Below are 14940 nucleotides of genomic sequence, written 5' to 3' on the forward strand. Positions count from 1 at the left end.
CCGCTCCTTCCCCACCCCATTTCCTGGGAGGTGTGGTCTCTTTATGGCAAGTTACCTCCGCCCCACGCCCGGGGCTGTAGACCCTGAGCGGGGAAACCTGAACCCGGAAAGAGGGCATCCGGGCTGTGCAAATTTCAGACACGCGAATGTCCCGCGGCGCCTGCGGCAGGAGCCCGGCCCGGGTGCTGGACGGTCCTCGGCCACGCCCGCCGCCCCGCCATCCCGAGGCCTGGCTCCTTCCCCACCCGACGGAATCCCGGGGAGGCTGGAAGGTGGGTCCCGTCGCGCCGCCCGGGGCCTGCCCTCCCGGGCCGCGGCGCTCGGCCCAGTCCCAACATCATCGCCACCGGTCCGGGCCGCAGGACGCGGCGCCTGGGGGAGCGGAGCGGCGTCTCCGCCGGGCCCATGCAAGAGGGTGAGCGGGCTCCCCGGGTCCCACTGCCTCGGAGGGGTCCCCTCCTCGCCCGGTCCCCTCTAGCGCCGTCGCAGACCCCCTGCCGGGGCCCCTGAACCCTTCCTGCCTGGGCAGGCTCAGTGCGGTGAGGATCTAGAAAAGTCTTCCTGTACCAGTCCTGGTCTGCCCTGGGGCCTGGGTGATGACCCCCACGCCCGAGGGCACTCGGACTCCTGGCTGGACATTTCAAGGCAGGCACAGCTGGGAATCCCAGCAGCCCCACTCAGAGGAACTCTGCCCCAGGGTGGGTGGAACACCCGAGTGGAAAACAGATTTCGGGGCAGAACTGCAGGGATGGGCAGGGTGAGAGTATGGCATGAGGTCGGGGTTGCCTGTCCCAAACCCTTCCTGGTTCCTCAGGGAATGTGGGGGGACAAGGGAAAGGGAGAGAGTGACTTGCCCCAGCCAGCCCACCTCTGGGGCTGCCTCCCTCCTCCCCTAGCCAGCCACAGGGTTGAGGGTTCCTCAGTCCCAAGGTCAAGCTTGCCCTTGGTGCTCTCTGCTGGGCAGGAGCCCTTCTGCTGCCGTCCTGGGCCCTGGGCTCCAGCTCAGGAGCCTGCTTGATACGGGATCTGGGGAGGGAGGGGTCCCCAGGGCCTGCCTCATTTCCAGCCCTGGGCTCTGTCACCATGGGAGGAGAGCAGGGAAGAGAAAGAGGGAGTCCCCTCGACTGTAGACACCAGGCCCCTGGCCCCAGACCCCTGCGTCAGCTCTCCCCTGTGACTAGGCCTTCCAGCTCCAGTAACAAAGAAAGGATTCCCAGGGCCTATCAGATGAGGCACCCTGAAAATGTAGGCTGGGCTTCCGTGAGATGGGAGGAGGACCAGAAATATGATTTAAATTTCACCCTGCTCACACACCCAGCTTGATGGCACTTGGCTATGAAGCTGGTCTCATTGGGCCTAAGGGTCTCTGAGAGCTGAGCCTGGAAGTGAGAGTGAAGCATCTTGCACTATGTCCCTCCTTGCCCAAAGTACACACCAGGCAGTGACCATGACTCATGGTTCCCAGTACAAAGAAAAGACCACTTCCCACGTGGGGCAGAGGCCAAGTCAGAGCCCCAGCCCCTTCGCCTCTCTGCTCTGCTTGAGTCTGGAATGGACCTGCCTGCCTGGAAGCTGCATTGCCCTTGGTCCTGGGCCTGCCCGCCCCCTGGGGAACACAGGTGGGTCACATTCATCTCCTCTTTTGTGCTCAGCCAGAGGGTGGGTGGGGGTTCATGAACAGGTTCTGCTCATAGTGTGGAGGGGGGTGGGAGGGGTAGGGACGACAATAAACAAGGGGATGATCCACTCTAGTGTGGTCTGAAGACCACTATTAAAGTGAGAAAACAGGCCAGGCACAGTGGCTCACACCTGTAATCCCAGCACTTTGAGAGGCCAAGGCAGGCGGATCACTTGAGTCAGGAGTTCAAGACCAGCCTGGTGGACATAGCAAAACCCCGTCTCTACTAAAAATACAAAAATTAGCCTGGCATAGTGGCACCTGCCTTTATACAGGCACCTGCACCTTTAATCCCAGGTACTCCGGAGGCTGAGGCAGGAGAATTGCTTGAACCCGGGAGGCAGAGATTGCAGTGAGCTGAGATTGCACCACTGCTCTCCAGCCTGGAAGACAGAGTGAGATGCCATCTCAAAAAAAGAAAGAAAGAAAGAAAGAAAACAGGAAGGGGGCGTAGCCCAGCCTGGGGTAGGCATCAGGGTAGCCTCCCAGGTATGCTGCTAGGGCTGAATCTTCTTTTAAGACTACTCAGGAGTGGTAGTGGGAAGCCGGGAAAACGTAGAACAAGTAGTTTGATCAGTACCTGCCTGTGAACAGTCAACTGAAATAACTCACTACCAGACCAGCCTAAGGGCTGAGTTTTGAAGGATCAATCGGCTTCTCTCTGGCTAAGAATTCCGGAGCCACAGCAGCCAAGGTCAGCAGGAGAAACCGCTGGCTGGGAGGGGAGGCTGGGCATCTACACCATGTATCTGAGCTGGGACTTGCTGGGAGTGGGAGAGGAGACCAGGAAGGCCAAGTCTGCAAGGGGAATCCCAGAGGGAGGTTGGGGAGGGGAGTCCTCAGACCTTGGTATAAGGGCTTTTTTTTTTTTTTTGAGACGGAGTTTCGCTCTTGTTACCCAGGCTGGAGTGCAATGGCGCGATCTCGGCTCACCGCAACCTCCGCCTCCTGGGCTCAGGCAATTCTCCTGCCTCAGCCTCCTAAGTAGCTGGGATTACAGGCAAGCACCACCACGCCCAGCTAGTTTTTTTGTATTTTTAGTAGAGACGGGGTTTCACCATGTTGACCAGGATGGTCTCGATCTCTCGACCTCGTGATCCACCCGCCTCGGCCTCCCAAAGTGCTGGGATTACAGGCTTGAGCCACCGCGCCCGGCCTGGGCTTTTTTTTTTTTTTTTTGAGACAGTCTCTCTCTGTTGCCCAGGCTGGAGTGACACCATCTCAGCTCACCACAGCCTGCCTCCCAGGTTCAAGTGATTCTCCTGTCTTAGCCTCCCAAGTAGCTGGGCCTACAGGTGTGCGCCACCACGCCAGGTTAATTTTTGTATTTTTAGTAGAGATGACGTTTCAGTATGTTGACCAGGCTGGTCTCGAACTCATGACCTCATGATCCACCTGCCTCAGCCTCCCACAGTGCTGGCATTACAGGCGTGAGCCACTGCGCCTGGCCTAGTGGCAGGGCTTCTAGTGTGCAGAGGTGCCTGGGGGTTCCTGGGCTCGGGTTGGCCTGGGGCCTAGAGAGAGGACTTGTTCAGGAACAGCCAGCCCCACTGAAAGGTTCTGGAGGGAAGGTGGAATTCAGAGTGAAGGTCACAGGAGCCTGGGCAAAGTCCCCAAAAACAGTGCCCCAAAAAATGGATGCTGAGAAAAGCTCTTCTCAGAGAAAGAGACTTCTCCATAGACTTCCTGCCAGGTCAGGACATGGTGGATCAAGACTAGGACACGGACCAGAGCTGGGCAGCGGGGAGAGGGAGCAGGGCTGGGGTCCAGCCTCCAGGCCTCCCAAATGCCGCTAGGGCCTTGGGGCCTGGGAGTGCCAGGGCTGGGTGTCAGGAAACAGGGAAAGGCAGGAGAAAGCCAGGAAGGCTGTGGCCTTTCCGGGAGGAAGAGGTGAAAGTGTCAACTGGGAGAGGAAAGAGCTGGGGAGGAGGGGCAAGCTATGGAGCAGGGCTGGAAACTTGACATTGGGGCAAGACACAAGATCAGGTGGCGCCTGTGGCCTTTCCGTTTGCTGAGGGAACAGAAATCGTGGGAGAGGCGAGGGCTAGTTTGCTGGAGAAGCCCCATCTGCGAATATTTCCCAACCTGAAGCTAGGCCAGGAGGAGGGCCAGGCTGGGAGGATCTCTAGCCAGACTTCCCATGCAGAGGGCAGGAGGGCAGGCGGTGCTGCACCCTGCACAAGGGTCTCGAACCCTCTCACCCCAGGCTGTGATGAATGGGACACTCACCTTGGCAGGGCTCCCACGCTCCTCTGGGAGGGCCGAGGATTGGAGATGGAGAAGGAGGTAGTTCAGGGTGGGGCCGGCTTAGGTGCTGCTTCAAAATTCCTTGGCCTGGGGGAAGTATTGAGGTGGTGGGCTTGGCAGGAAGAGGGGGTTTCATGTTTCTGGCAGTTTTCCAAGTTTCTCCGGATCTTCCCAGGACCTGGGGTGAAAGGGAGGGAGGCTGTGGAACAGCAGCTCTGGGATGCTTGGGCTTCACTGAGGTGGAGGCTGCTCTGGGTAGCGTCTGCTGCAGCCTAGAGCCCCCAGGCCATGAGGTCTGGGGGGGCAGGGCACAGGAGGCAGGACTCAAGGGGGTTGAAAAAGGGGTACAAACTTGGGAGGGGACCTTGGGACTTGGAGGCCAGGTGGTGGCAGCTTCTGTGATGAGAGTGGCCTGGCTGGTATTCAGCAAAGATAGGACTGGCTGCACCTTGCTGAGCCAAAGATGTAAGACGTGTGTGTGTGTGTGTGTGTGTGTGTGTGTTCGCACATGTGCACGTTTGCATAGTGTGTGACTGTGTGTTTGTGTGTGTCTTTGTCTAGCATGTGTGACTCTGGGTATGTCTGTATGTGTGTACATGTGCGTGGGTCTCTGTTTCTCTGTGTGTAACTGTGTGTGTGTCTAATGTGCCTTGTGTACCTGCTTGTATGACTCTGTGTGTGAGTTCATCTGCGTGCATCGTGTGGGACGGTGTGTATCTCTGTGTTTTCATAAGTATCTACGTGTCTGTGTAGTACGTGTCTGTCCCTGTCTCTTCGTGTCTCTGGACTTTTTTTGTGTCTATGTAAGTGTGTCTTTACGTGAGTTTGTGTGCCTGTGTGGTCTTTGTGTGGGTCAGTGGATATCCGTATATGTGACTGTGTGTCTCTGTGTGTGTGCATGTGTCTGTATGTCTCTGTGCTTGTCTGAGTGTATGCTGTGACTGTGTCTGTGTGTGACTGGGGGTATGTGTGTGTGTGTATGTGTGTGGCAGGGGTACACAGAGAAGCTCTTGCAGGCAGTTGATCATTGTTCTGTGTGATCGCTTAACTTGAGTCTCAGCCTTGAGCTGTGTGTTGCAGGGCGATTGCAAAGGGGCCAGTGGGAAAGGCTTGGGGGCATGGGGGTGGATGAGACCCAGGCTTTCTCCAAAGCTGCTGGTTGGGTAGTTGTTAAAGTCTTTTGTGTACACTCTGTGGCTGCACCCAGCACCGGCCCGCTTACTCCCGCCTTCACAGTGGCACCAATAGTAACTTCGCTGCTTCTAAGGCATTGCAAAAGTCCGTGTTCGTATACAAGAAGCCTGGGCATGAGTGTCTGAAATGTATCCGTGTGTGCATTTGGGGACATTGGGACCACACTTACCCCAGAGGTCTGCTGCATTCTACAAGCAGTGACTGAGTGGGCCAGGAGGTCCCCTGCTGACTTCTAAGTGATGTGACAATGAGAAACAATTGCACCCCGTTGCCTGGTGCCACCTGCCCTGCCCCATCCTTTCCCTCCTGTCCTTCCTGCCACCTCCTGCCAGGCTGGCTCTGGGAAGTGGGTGAAAGGAGATGCCAAGGCCAACGCATGGGCCTCTGGCCACCTCCCAGGGGCGGTGCCCCTCTGTGACACCTGGTACTGGGGCATAAGGAAGGGACGGCCTCAGCTGCCCAAAGAAGGTGGCAGGTAGGCCAGGAGAGACGGGCAGCCTGCATCAGGCTCCATTCTGTCCCCTCCCCAGGCAGTGGTCACAGTGGCAGTGAAGCCGTGGCAGCATCAGCAGCAGAGGATGCCCCAGGCCCTGGAGCGTGCAGATGGCAGCTGGGCCTGGGTGGTGCTTCTGGCCACCGTGGTGAGCCAGGGCCTCACCCTGGGCTTCCCCACATGTATTGGCATCTTCTTCACTGAACTGCAGTGGGAGTTCCAGGCCAGCAACAGCGAGACCTCTTGGTTCCCCTCCATCCTCACGGCTGTGGTCCACATGGCAGGTGAGTGGCCTGGGGAGGGGCCGATGAGATAAGGCCTAAGGGTGGGGAGGAAGCCACAGCCTCCCTGACCTCCTGGTTTCCTCTCTCTGAGGCCACAGGCTTTGCCTCCTGGGTGAATTCCTAAGATTTCACCTGATTTCAGTGGGGCCCCTGGCTGGAATCCAGCTGGACTGGGCTGGAGCTCGAGAGAGAGTGCGGAGAGTTGGGGGAGGTGCCTGGGAAGCAGAGACAGGCAGAACCTTGTGTACTTTCTTTGGGATCCATCCAGACATAGACGTAGGTGTGCTGGGGCGCTCAGTGCCAGGCTGGGAGGAGCGCTGGGGCCACCCGACTAAGACTCTCCTGCTTTCCAGCTGGGCGGTCTCTCTGAACCTCAGTTGCTTCCTCTGCAATCCAAGGGTAATGCCTGTCATCCCGCCCAGCTCCACATAGCATAGCAGGGAAGACCACTGTCTTCCCTGGAGGTGCTGGCAGCTGGGAAATGTGTGCAGCTGGGAATGGTTAATATTTTGGAGACCCGGCCGGGCGCGGTGGCTCAAGCCTGTAATCCCAGCACTTTGGGAGGCTGAGGCGGGTGGATCACGAGGTCGAGAGATCGAGACCATCCTGGTCAACATGGTGAAACCCCGTCTCTACTAAAAATACAAAAAAATTAGCTGGGCATGGTGGCACGTGCCTGTAATCCCAGCTACTCAGGAGGCTGAGGCAGGAGAATTGCCTGAACCCAGGAGGCGGAGGTTGCGGTGAGCCGAGATCGCGCCATTGCACTCCAGCCTGGGTAACAAGAGCGAAACTCCGTCTCAAAAAAAAAAAAAAAAAAAAAAAATATTTTGGAGACCCTCACTGGGGCAGGGAGTGGCTTCGGGATAGGAAAGGGGATGCAAGGAAGATACCAGAAACAAGAGGGGGACAAGGTCAAAGCCTCATCTCCCCCGGGACTCCCTGTGGGGAGGAGGTTGCAGAGTTGGGGTGATGGAGGAAGGCAGGCCCTGCCCGTCTCTTCTCCTGGCTCTGTCACCACAGGCCTCAGAGGGTCCTGTTCCTGGCTGGCTTTTCCAGGAGCCTGATGCCTCACCGACCCTAGCGTTGGGAGCTGGGCAGAGGGAGGGTTCTCTGCAGTAGCCCTGGACCCAGGGACCTGCCCTCGTCTCCTGGGAGCTCTCCAGGGAGACTGCACAGACCCTGGCCTTGGAGGAGCCTAGTGGACAGGAGCCTGAGCTGATGGCCCACAGCTCTCTGCAGGCATGTGTTTGCTGGCCGCGGCTGCCCATCTCCCCAGCTACCTCCCGGCCACTCCCTCCACTTGCCACCAGCAGCCAGCTTGTTATTCCAGGTCCTGCCCTCAAACCAGGAGGGAGGGCAGGCTGGGAGAGAGCACCACCTGGGTGAGCTCTGAAGCTGCCTCATGGCCTCTGGCCTGCAGGGTTGGGGCAGGGAGTGGGGATCCCAGAGGGTGTCTTCTCACACAGGCAGAGCAGGGCATGGGCCAGGGGCTAGGAACCGGGCATCCGGTGGGGAACCAACTCCCCAGCCGACTCTGGGCTCACCACCCCCTAGCAGGCATCTCGGCATCTCCATCGGCGTGGGATTCCTGGCCGGACAGTTCTCATGTACATGAGTCCATACTCATTCAGAGTACTGCAGCCATTTTATTTGGTTTATCTTTATTTATTTGCTTATTTTTATTTATTATTATTATTATTTTTTTGTTTGTTTGTTTGTTTTTTGCTTTGTTTTGTTTTTTTTGTTTTTGAGACGGAGTTTCGCTGTTGTTACCCAGGCTGAAGTGCAATGGCGCGATCTCGGCTCACCGCAACCTCCGCCTCCTGGGTTCAGGCAATTCTCCTGCCTCAGCCTCCTGAGTAGCTGGGATTACAGGCACGCGCCACCATGCCCAGCTAATTTTTCGTATTTTTAGTAGAGACGGGGTTTCACCATGTTGACCAGGATGGTCTCGATCTCTCGACCTCGTGATCCACCTGCCTCAGCCTCCCAAAGTGCTGGGATTACAGGCTTGAGCCACCGCGCCCGGCCTATTATTATTTTTAAAGATGGCGTTTCACCATGTTGGTCAGGCTGGTCTTGAACTCCCAACCTTAGGTGATCCTCCCACCTTGGCCTTCAAAGTGCTTGGATTACAGGCGTGAGCCACCATGCCCGGCCCTTATTTGCTTATTTTTGAGACAGGGTCTCCCTTTGTCACCTGTGCTGGAGTGCAGTGGTGTGATCACAGCTCACTATAGCCTTGACCTCCCAGGCTCAAGCAATCCCCTCACCTCAGCCTCCCAAGTAGCTGGGACTACAGGTGTGCACCACCATACCCAACTAATCAACTAATGTTTTTACTTTCCGTAGAGACAGGGTCTCACTATGTTGCTCAGGCTGGTCTCAAACTCCTGGGCTCAAGTGATCTACCTGCCTGGGCCTCTCAAAGTGCTGGAATTATGGGCATGAGCCACGGCACCTGACCACAGTATTGCAGAAATTTTTCTTTTCTTTTTTTTTTTTTTTTTTTTTTTTTTTTGAGACAGAGTTTCGCTCTTGTTACCCAGGCTGGAGTGCAATGGCGCGATCTCGGCTCACCGCAACCTCCGCCTCCTGGGTTCAGGCAATTCTCCTGCCTCAGCCTCCTGAGTAGCTGGGATTACAGGCATGTGCCACCATGCCCAGCTAATTTTTTGTATTTTTAGTAGAGACAGGGTTTCACCATGTTGACCAGGATGGTCTCGATCTCTTGACCTCGTGATCCACCCGCCTCGGCCTCCCAAAGTGCTGGGATTACAGGCTTGAGCCACCGCATCCGGCCTAGAAATTTTTCAACATGATGAATCATGGATACTTTCACTGCCCCTGCCCCTACACCTTTTAGAGGTAAGGCAAACAAGCAGGCACAAAGTAAAAGACCTGCCCAAGGCTGCAGAGTGAGTTCACTGCCCTGCAGAGGAAACACCCTGCCTCCGCCCGCCCTGCTACTACACCCTCAGCTATGCAGCTGGCCAGCAGCCCTGTCCTGATGACTCAGGGCTTTCCCCAATGTCACCTTCCCTAAGTCAGGCCAAAGTCTCTGGTATGGGGAAGATCTGTGGGTCGGTCCTCTTCAGAGCCACCTCCCCGTCTACAGGGGCAGAGATGCTGGGCCACCAGCCTCTGCTTGATTATGTCTGAGGACGGGCTGCTCACTTACTCCATAGCTTTTTTTTTTTTTTTTTGGACACAGAGTCTTGCTCTGTGGCCCAGGCTGGAGTGTAGTGGCCTGATCTCGGCTCACTGCAACCTCCACCTTCTAGGTTCAAGTGATTCTCTTGCCTCAGCCTCCCGAGTAACTGGGACTACAGGCACATGCCACCACACCCAACTAATTTTTTTTTTTTTTTTGAGACAGCGTCTCACTCTGTTACCAGGCTGGAGTGCAGTGGCATGATCTTGGCTCACTACAGCCTCCCCCTCTGGGTTCAAGTGATCCTCCTGCCTCAGCCTGCCAAGTAGCTGGGACTGCAGGCACACACCACCAGGCCCAGCTAATTTTTGTATTTTTAGTAGAGACAGGGTTTCACCATGTTGACTAGGATGGTCTCGATCTCCTAACCTTGTGATCCGCCTGCCTTGGCCTCCCAAAGTGCTGGGACTTTGCCCGGCCTAATTTTTGTATTTTTAGTGGAGATAGGAGTTCACCATGTTACTTAGGCTGGTCTCGAACTCCTGACCTCAGGTGATCTGCCTGCCTTGGCCTCCCAAAGTGCTGGGATTACAGGCGTAAGCCACCGCGCCCGGCCCACTCTGTCACTTTTTTTTTTTTTTTTTTTTTGAGACGGAGTTTCGCTCTCGTTACCCAGGCTGGAGTGCAATGGCGCGATCTCGGCTCACCGCAACCTCCGCCTCCTGGGCTCAGGCAATTCTCCTGCCTCAGCCTCCTAAGTAGCTGGGATTACAGGCACGCACCACCATGCCCAGCTAACTTTTTGTATTTTTAGTAGAGACGGGGTTTCACCTTGTTGACCAGGATGGTCTCGATCTCTCGACCTCGTGATCCACCCGCCTCGGCCTCCCAAAGTGCTGGGATTACAGGCTTGAGCCACCGCGCCCGGCCACTCTGTCACTTTTTATACTCACACTGGCTCACACTACCCATCCCCCTCCACCCCAGACACACATAGGTATCTCATGCACACACACTTCCCCCATCCTTTTAGTTGCACTCTTGGAGAGTGAGTTAGAGAAGCTCCACAAGTGCTTGGGTGAATGCGGCCCCTGCGAGGTGCCAAAGAGCAGTCCCCAGCTCTTTTCTACTTTTCTGGGGTGTGGATTGGTGAGAAAGCATTTGGGAGCCGGGCAAGAAACAGGCCCCTGTCCACATGCAGCCAAACCTCTAGGTGCAGACTTTGGTGGTGCTGGAGGTGGTGTGGGAGCGGAGTATGTACCCTGCCTGATTTTCCGCAGCACACTCTAGAGGCCAAGGAGGTGTGAAGGGGCCCAGGGCTCCCCAAACTGTAGGGCTGGGAAGGTGGTGGGAGGGTGGTGGCCAGTCTTCCTGAGGATGTGGTGGGGGGAGGTGGGGCAGGTAAAACAGGTGGACACTGTGATCTAGATGTCCTGGAACACTGCCCCAACTCCTCCCACCAGCAGACCCCCAGCGAAGTGGGGGAGGTGGTGAAGTCATGAACCAATCCTGTTTCACCCAGATAGAATGAGCAGTCTCAGCCGGGAGCAGTGGCTCATATCTGTAATCCCAGCACTTTGGGAGGCCGAGGAGGGCAGATCACGAGGTTAGGAGATCGAGACCATCCTGGCTAACATGGTGCAACCCTGTCTCTACTAAAAATGCAAAAAAAATTAGCCGGGCATGGTGGTGCACGCCTGAAGTCCCAGCTACTCGGGAGGCTGAGGTAGGAGAATTGTTTGAACCCGGAGGCAGAGGTTGCAGTGAGCCAAGATCACACCATTGCACTCCAGCCTGTGCAACAGAGGGAGACTCTGTCTCAAAAAAAAAAAAAAAAAAAAAAAGAATGAGTAGCCTCAGGGTGGTGCCATGCAGGGCCTTGGTTGACCTTTCTGGGAATCCTCATCAGGGTCAAACGTCGTCCAGTCTGAATCCTCACTCTGTGGGGAGAAAACTGAGGCACGGAGAGGGATCAGGCCTTGCTCGGGCCACATGGCCAGTCTGCAGCAGGTGGGCATCAGAATCCAGTCCTGTTCCTTGAAACCACCTGGCTATCCCTGCTGGAACTGCCCTCCCCCTGCCCCACTCTCCTCCTCGTCCCCTGCCCCCTCCTCATTCAGCTGCCACCTGCTGGCTGTCTTGTCCCACAGGGCCCCTGTGCAGCATCCTGGTGGTACGCTTCGGCTGCCGAGTGACTGCGATGCTGGGAGGCGTGCTGGCCAGTCTGGGCATGGTGGCTGGCTCCTTCTCCCGCAGCCTCAGCCAGCTCTACTTCACAGCAGGATTCATCACAGGTGACTATTATTCCATCTCCAGAATTTATAGGCACCTGCTAGAAAGTGTTGGGCACACAGGCATGGTGGCTTATGCCTGTAATCCCAGCACTTTCGGAGGCCGAGGCAAGAGGATCACAAAGTCAGGAGTTTGAGACTAGCCTGGCCAACATGGAGAAACCCCATCTCTACTAAAAATACAAAAGTTAGCCAGGCGTGGTGGTGGGTCCCTGTAGTCCCAGCTACTTGGGAGGCTGAGGCAGGAGAATCACTTGAACCCGGAAAGCAGAGGTTGCCAAGATCGCACCACTGCACTCCAGCCTTGGCAACAGAACAAGACTCCATCTCAAAAAAAAAAAAAAAAGACAGGCCGGGCGTGGTGGCTCATGCCTGTAATCCAAGCACTTTGGAGGCCAAGGCAGGCGGATCACCTGAAGTCGGGAGTTCAAGGGGATCAGCCTGATCAAGATGGGGAAACCATATATATATATATATATATATATATATATATTTTTTTTTTTTTTTTGAGACGGAGTTTCGCTCTTGTTACCCAGGCTGGAGTGCAATGGCGCGATCTCGGCTCACTGCAACCCCCGCCTCCTGGGTTCAGGCAATTCTCCTGCCTCAACCTCCTGAGTAGCTGGGATTACAGGCACGCGCCACCATGCCCAGCTGATTTTTTGTATTTTTAATAGAGACGGGGTTTCACCATGTTGACCAGGATGGTCTCGATCTCTTGACCTCGTGATCCACCCGCCTCGGCCTCCCAAAGTGCTGGGATTACAGGCTTGAGCCACCGCGCCCGGCCCTTATATTTTTTAATATTAAAAAAAAATTAAAAAAAAAAAAAAAGACAAAGTGCTGGAATTACAGGTGTGAGCCCATCGCACCCAGCCCTTCCACAGCATTTTGTTGTAAGGGGACCGGAGGAATGGACTATATCCAGAAGTGGTTATGAGGTCAAGAGAGGGTTGTTTTTTTTTTTTTAATGGGAGAAATAATGAAGGAGAATGATCAAGGAAAGAGAAAAGGGATGATGCAGGAGAGAAGGGACCTGCTAGAGAGGTGCCTCTGAGTGGAGAGGGTGCAGGGCAGAAGGGAGGGACAGCCACTGGGGCATGGGCAGGCCATTGTCACCAGTGGGCATGTGGACAGCTGAGCATGAGGACAGGGAGGAAGTGTTGGGATGCACAGAGGAGAAGACCCAGTACTCACGCAGCAGGGCAGGCGAGGGGTGACTGAGGGAGCTGTACTGGCGGCACAGGCAGCCTGAGGCCATGGTCACACGTGATTGAGAGCTTTCTCTCCAGCATGCTCAGGTGTGCAGGTGCAGACACTGAGTGGGTGGGGAGCTGGGAAGGCCCCTCTGGAGAGGTGGCGGCTGAATTGAGAGGAGCACGGAAAATCTGGAGGAAGCAGATTCCAAGCAGAAGGAACAGTAGCTACAAATGTCTCGAGGTAGGGGCAGCTTCATGTCCAGAGGCAGATCATAGTGAGTGACAGGGAGTGGCCTGAGATGGCATCTGAGGGGTGGGCTGGAGCCAGACCACAGAGAGCCTTCCAGCGCATCGTGGATACTTTGGATCTGTTTTCAAGTGGGATGGGAAGTCTTTGGAAGGTGTTAAGCCAAGAGAGAACCTAATCCAGTTTGGGAGTTGGTTTGTTTTTGAGACAGAATCTCGCTCTGTTGCCTAGGCTGGAGTACAGTGGCAATATCTTGGCTCACTGCACCCTCCACTTCCTGGGTTCAAACAATTCTCCTGACTCAGCCTCCCAAGTAGCTGGGACTACAGGCACCTACCATTATGCTCAGCTAATTTTTGTATTTTTAGTAGAGAGGAGGTTTCACTATGTTGGCCAGGATGGTCTCAAACTCCTGAGCTCAAGTGATCCGCCAGCCTCAGCCTCCCAAAGTGCTGTGATTACAGGAATGAGCCACGGCGCCCAGCCCAATTTGGGTTTTTAAAAGATAACTCTCATGCTACACCAAGGGGAACAGGAATGCCCTGGCAGCCTTGGGAGAGCAGATCTGGGAAGGGGTGCTTACAGGGAGGTGGTGAGGCCAGCTGATTCCATCTTCAGTCCCCGGGGACTTAGACCTGAGTATGGACTAGAACCAGAGGAGGGCAGGTGTGTGGAATGGGCCGACACCACCCCTGGGTGCAGGTGGAAGGCCCCAGCATGCTTCCAGGCTGGTCTTCCCTCTTGCCCCGCAGGCCTGGGCATGTGCTTCAGCTTCCAGTCGAGCATCACGGTGCTGGGCTTCTACTTTGTCCGCCGGCGGGTGCTGGCCAACGCACTGGCCTCTATGGGCGTCTCCCTGGGCATCACGCTCTGGCCGCTGCTCTCCCGCTACCTCCTGGAGGATCTGGGCTGGAGGGGTACCTTCCTTGTCTTTGGTGGGGTCTTTCTCCACTGCTGCATCTGCGGGGCCGTCATGAGGCCTGTGGCCACCAGCATAGCCCCTGAGACCAAAGAATGTCCCCCGCCACCTCCCAAGACACCTGCGCTCGGCTGCCTGGCTGCCTGTGGCCAGACCATCCAGCGCCACCTGGCCTTCGACATCCTGCGGCACAACACAGGCTACCGCGTGTACACACTGGGCGTGATGTGGTCAATCCTGGGCTTCCCATTGCCACATGTCTTCCTGGTGCCATATGCCACGCGGCACAGAGTGGACGAGCAGCAGGCAGCCCTCCTCATCTCCATCATTGGCTTCAGCAACATCTTCCTGCGGCCCCTAGCTGGGCTGGTGGCAGGACGGCGGGCCTTTGCCAGCCACCGCAAGTACCTGTTCAGCCTGGCGGTCCTGCTCAACGGGCTCACTAATCTGGTGTGCGCGGCATCAGCCGACTTCTGGGTGCTTGTGGGCTACTGCCTGGTGTACAGCGTGTCCATGAGTGGTATCGGCGCCCTCATCTTCCAGGTCCTCATGGATATCGTCCCCATGGATCGTTTCCCCAGCGCCCTGGGACTCTTCACTGTCCTGGAAGGTCTTGCTTTCCTCATCTCCCCGCCACTGGCAGGTGAGGAGCTGGGAAGGAGGGCAGCCAGGTAATGTGGTAAAAGGAGAACAGTCTAGACAGCTCTGGGCCCTGTCCAGCATCTCCAGGGGGTGTGCTACAGCCGGTTTTCCACCTGACACTCAGGGTACAAACAGCTGAAAGCATGGCTTTGTGTACCAGACCTCAGTCCTCTTTTTTTTTTTTTTTTTTTGAGACAGAGTTTCGCTCTTGTTACCCAGGCTGGAGTGCAATGGCGCGATCTCGGCTCACCGCAACCTCCGCCTCCTGGGTTCAGGCAATTCTCCTGCCTCAGCCTCCTGTCCTTTTTTTTTTTTTTGAGACATGGAGTCTCACTCTGTCACCCAGGCTGGAGTGTACTGGCACAATCTTGGCTCACTGCAACCTCTGCCTCCTGGGTTCAAGTGATTCTCCTGCATCAGCCTCCTGAGTAGCTGGGACTACAGGTGTGTGCCACCACGCCTGACTAATTTTTTTGTATTTTTAGTAGAGATGGGGTTTGACCATGTTAGCCAGGATGGTCTCAATCTCCTGACCTCATGATTCGCCCACCTCATGGCCTCCCAAGGTGTTGGGATTACAGGCGTGAGC

The 14940-nt window shown here is 55.9% G+C and overlaps 1 protein-coding gene across 3 annotated transcripts; it reads left to right on the top strand.

The window, feature by feature from the left end:
- Positions 1-52: 52 nt before the first annotated feature.
- Positions 53-14497, top strand: LOC141581899 (monocarboxylate transporter 6-like). 3 transcript variants are annotated; one of them, XM_074388951.1, is made up of 5 exons: positions 204-415; positions 1429-1619; positions 5650-5896; positions 11204-11347; positions 13543-14497. In XM_074388951.1, exons 3-5 carry the CDS (start codon positions 5698-5700, stop codon positions 14382-14384), a joined length of 1185 nt encoding a protein of 394 aa, XP_074245052.1. In that variant the 5' UTR covers positions 204-415; positions 1429-1619; positions 5650-5697; the 3' UTR covers positions 14385-14497. The 3 variants fall into 3 exon arrangements, with proteins under 3 accessions (XP_074245051.1, XP_074245052.1, XP_074245053.1); XM_074388952.1 differs by having other exon boundaries at positions 1466-1619; XM_074388950.1 differs by lacking the exon at positions 1429-1619 and having other exon boundaries at positions 53-272.
- The last annotated feature ends 443 nt before the right edge of the window (positions 14498-14940 follow it).

The sequence above is a fragment of the Saimiri boliviensis genome, chromosome 17, assembly GCF_048565385.1.
Source record: "Saimiri boliviensis isolate mSaiBol1 chromosome 17, mSaiBol1.pri, whole genome shotgun sequence".
Taxonomy (NCBI): domain Eukaryota; kingdom Metazoa; phylum Chordata; class Mammalia; order Primates; family Cebidae; genus Saimiri; species Saimiri boliviensis.

Coding starts and splice junctions, on each gene's coding strand:
- LOC141581899 (XM_074388950.1), top strand. CDS start 147: ATGTCCCGCGGCGCCTGCGGCAGGAGCCCGGCCCGGGTGCTGGACGGT. Junction 273..5,649: donor AATCCCGGGGAGGCTGGAAG/GTGGGTCCCGTC, acceptor TCCCCTCCCCAG/GCAGTGGTCACAGTGGCAGT. Junction 11,348..13,542: donor CACAGCAGGATTCATCACAG/GTGACTATTATT, acceptor CTTGCCCCGCAG/GCCTGGGCATGTGCTTCAGC.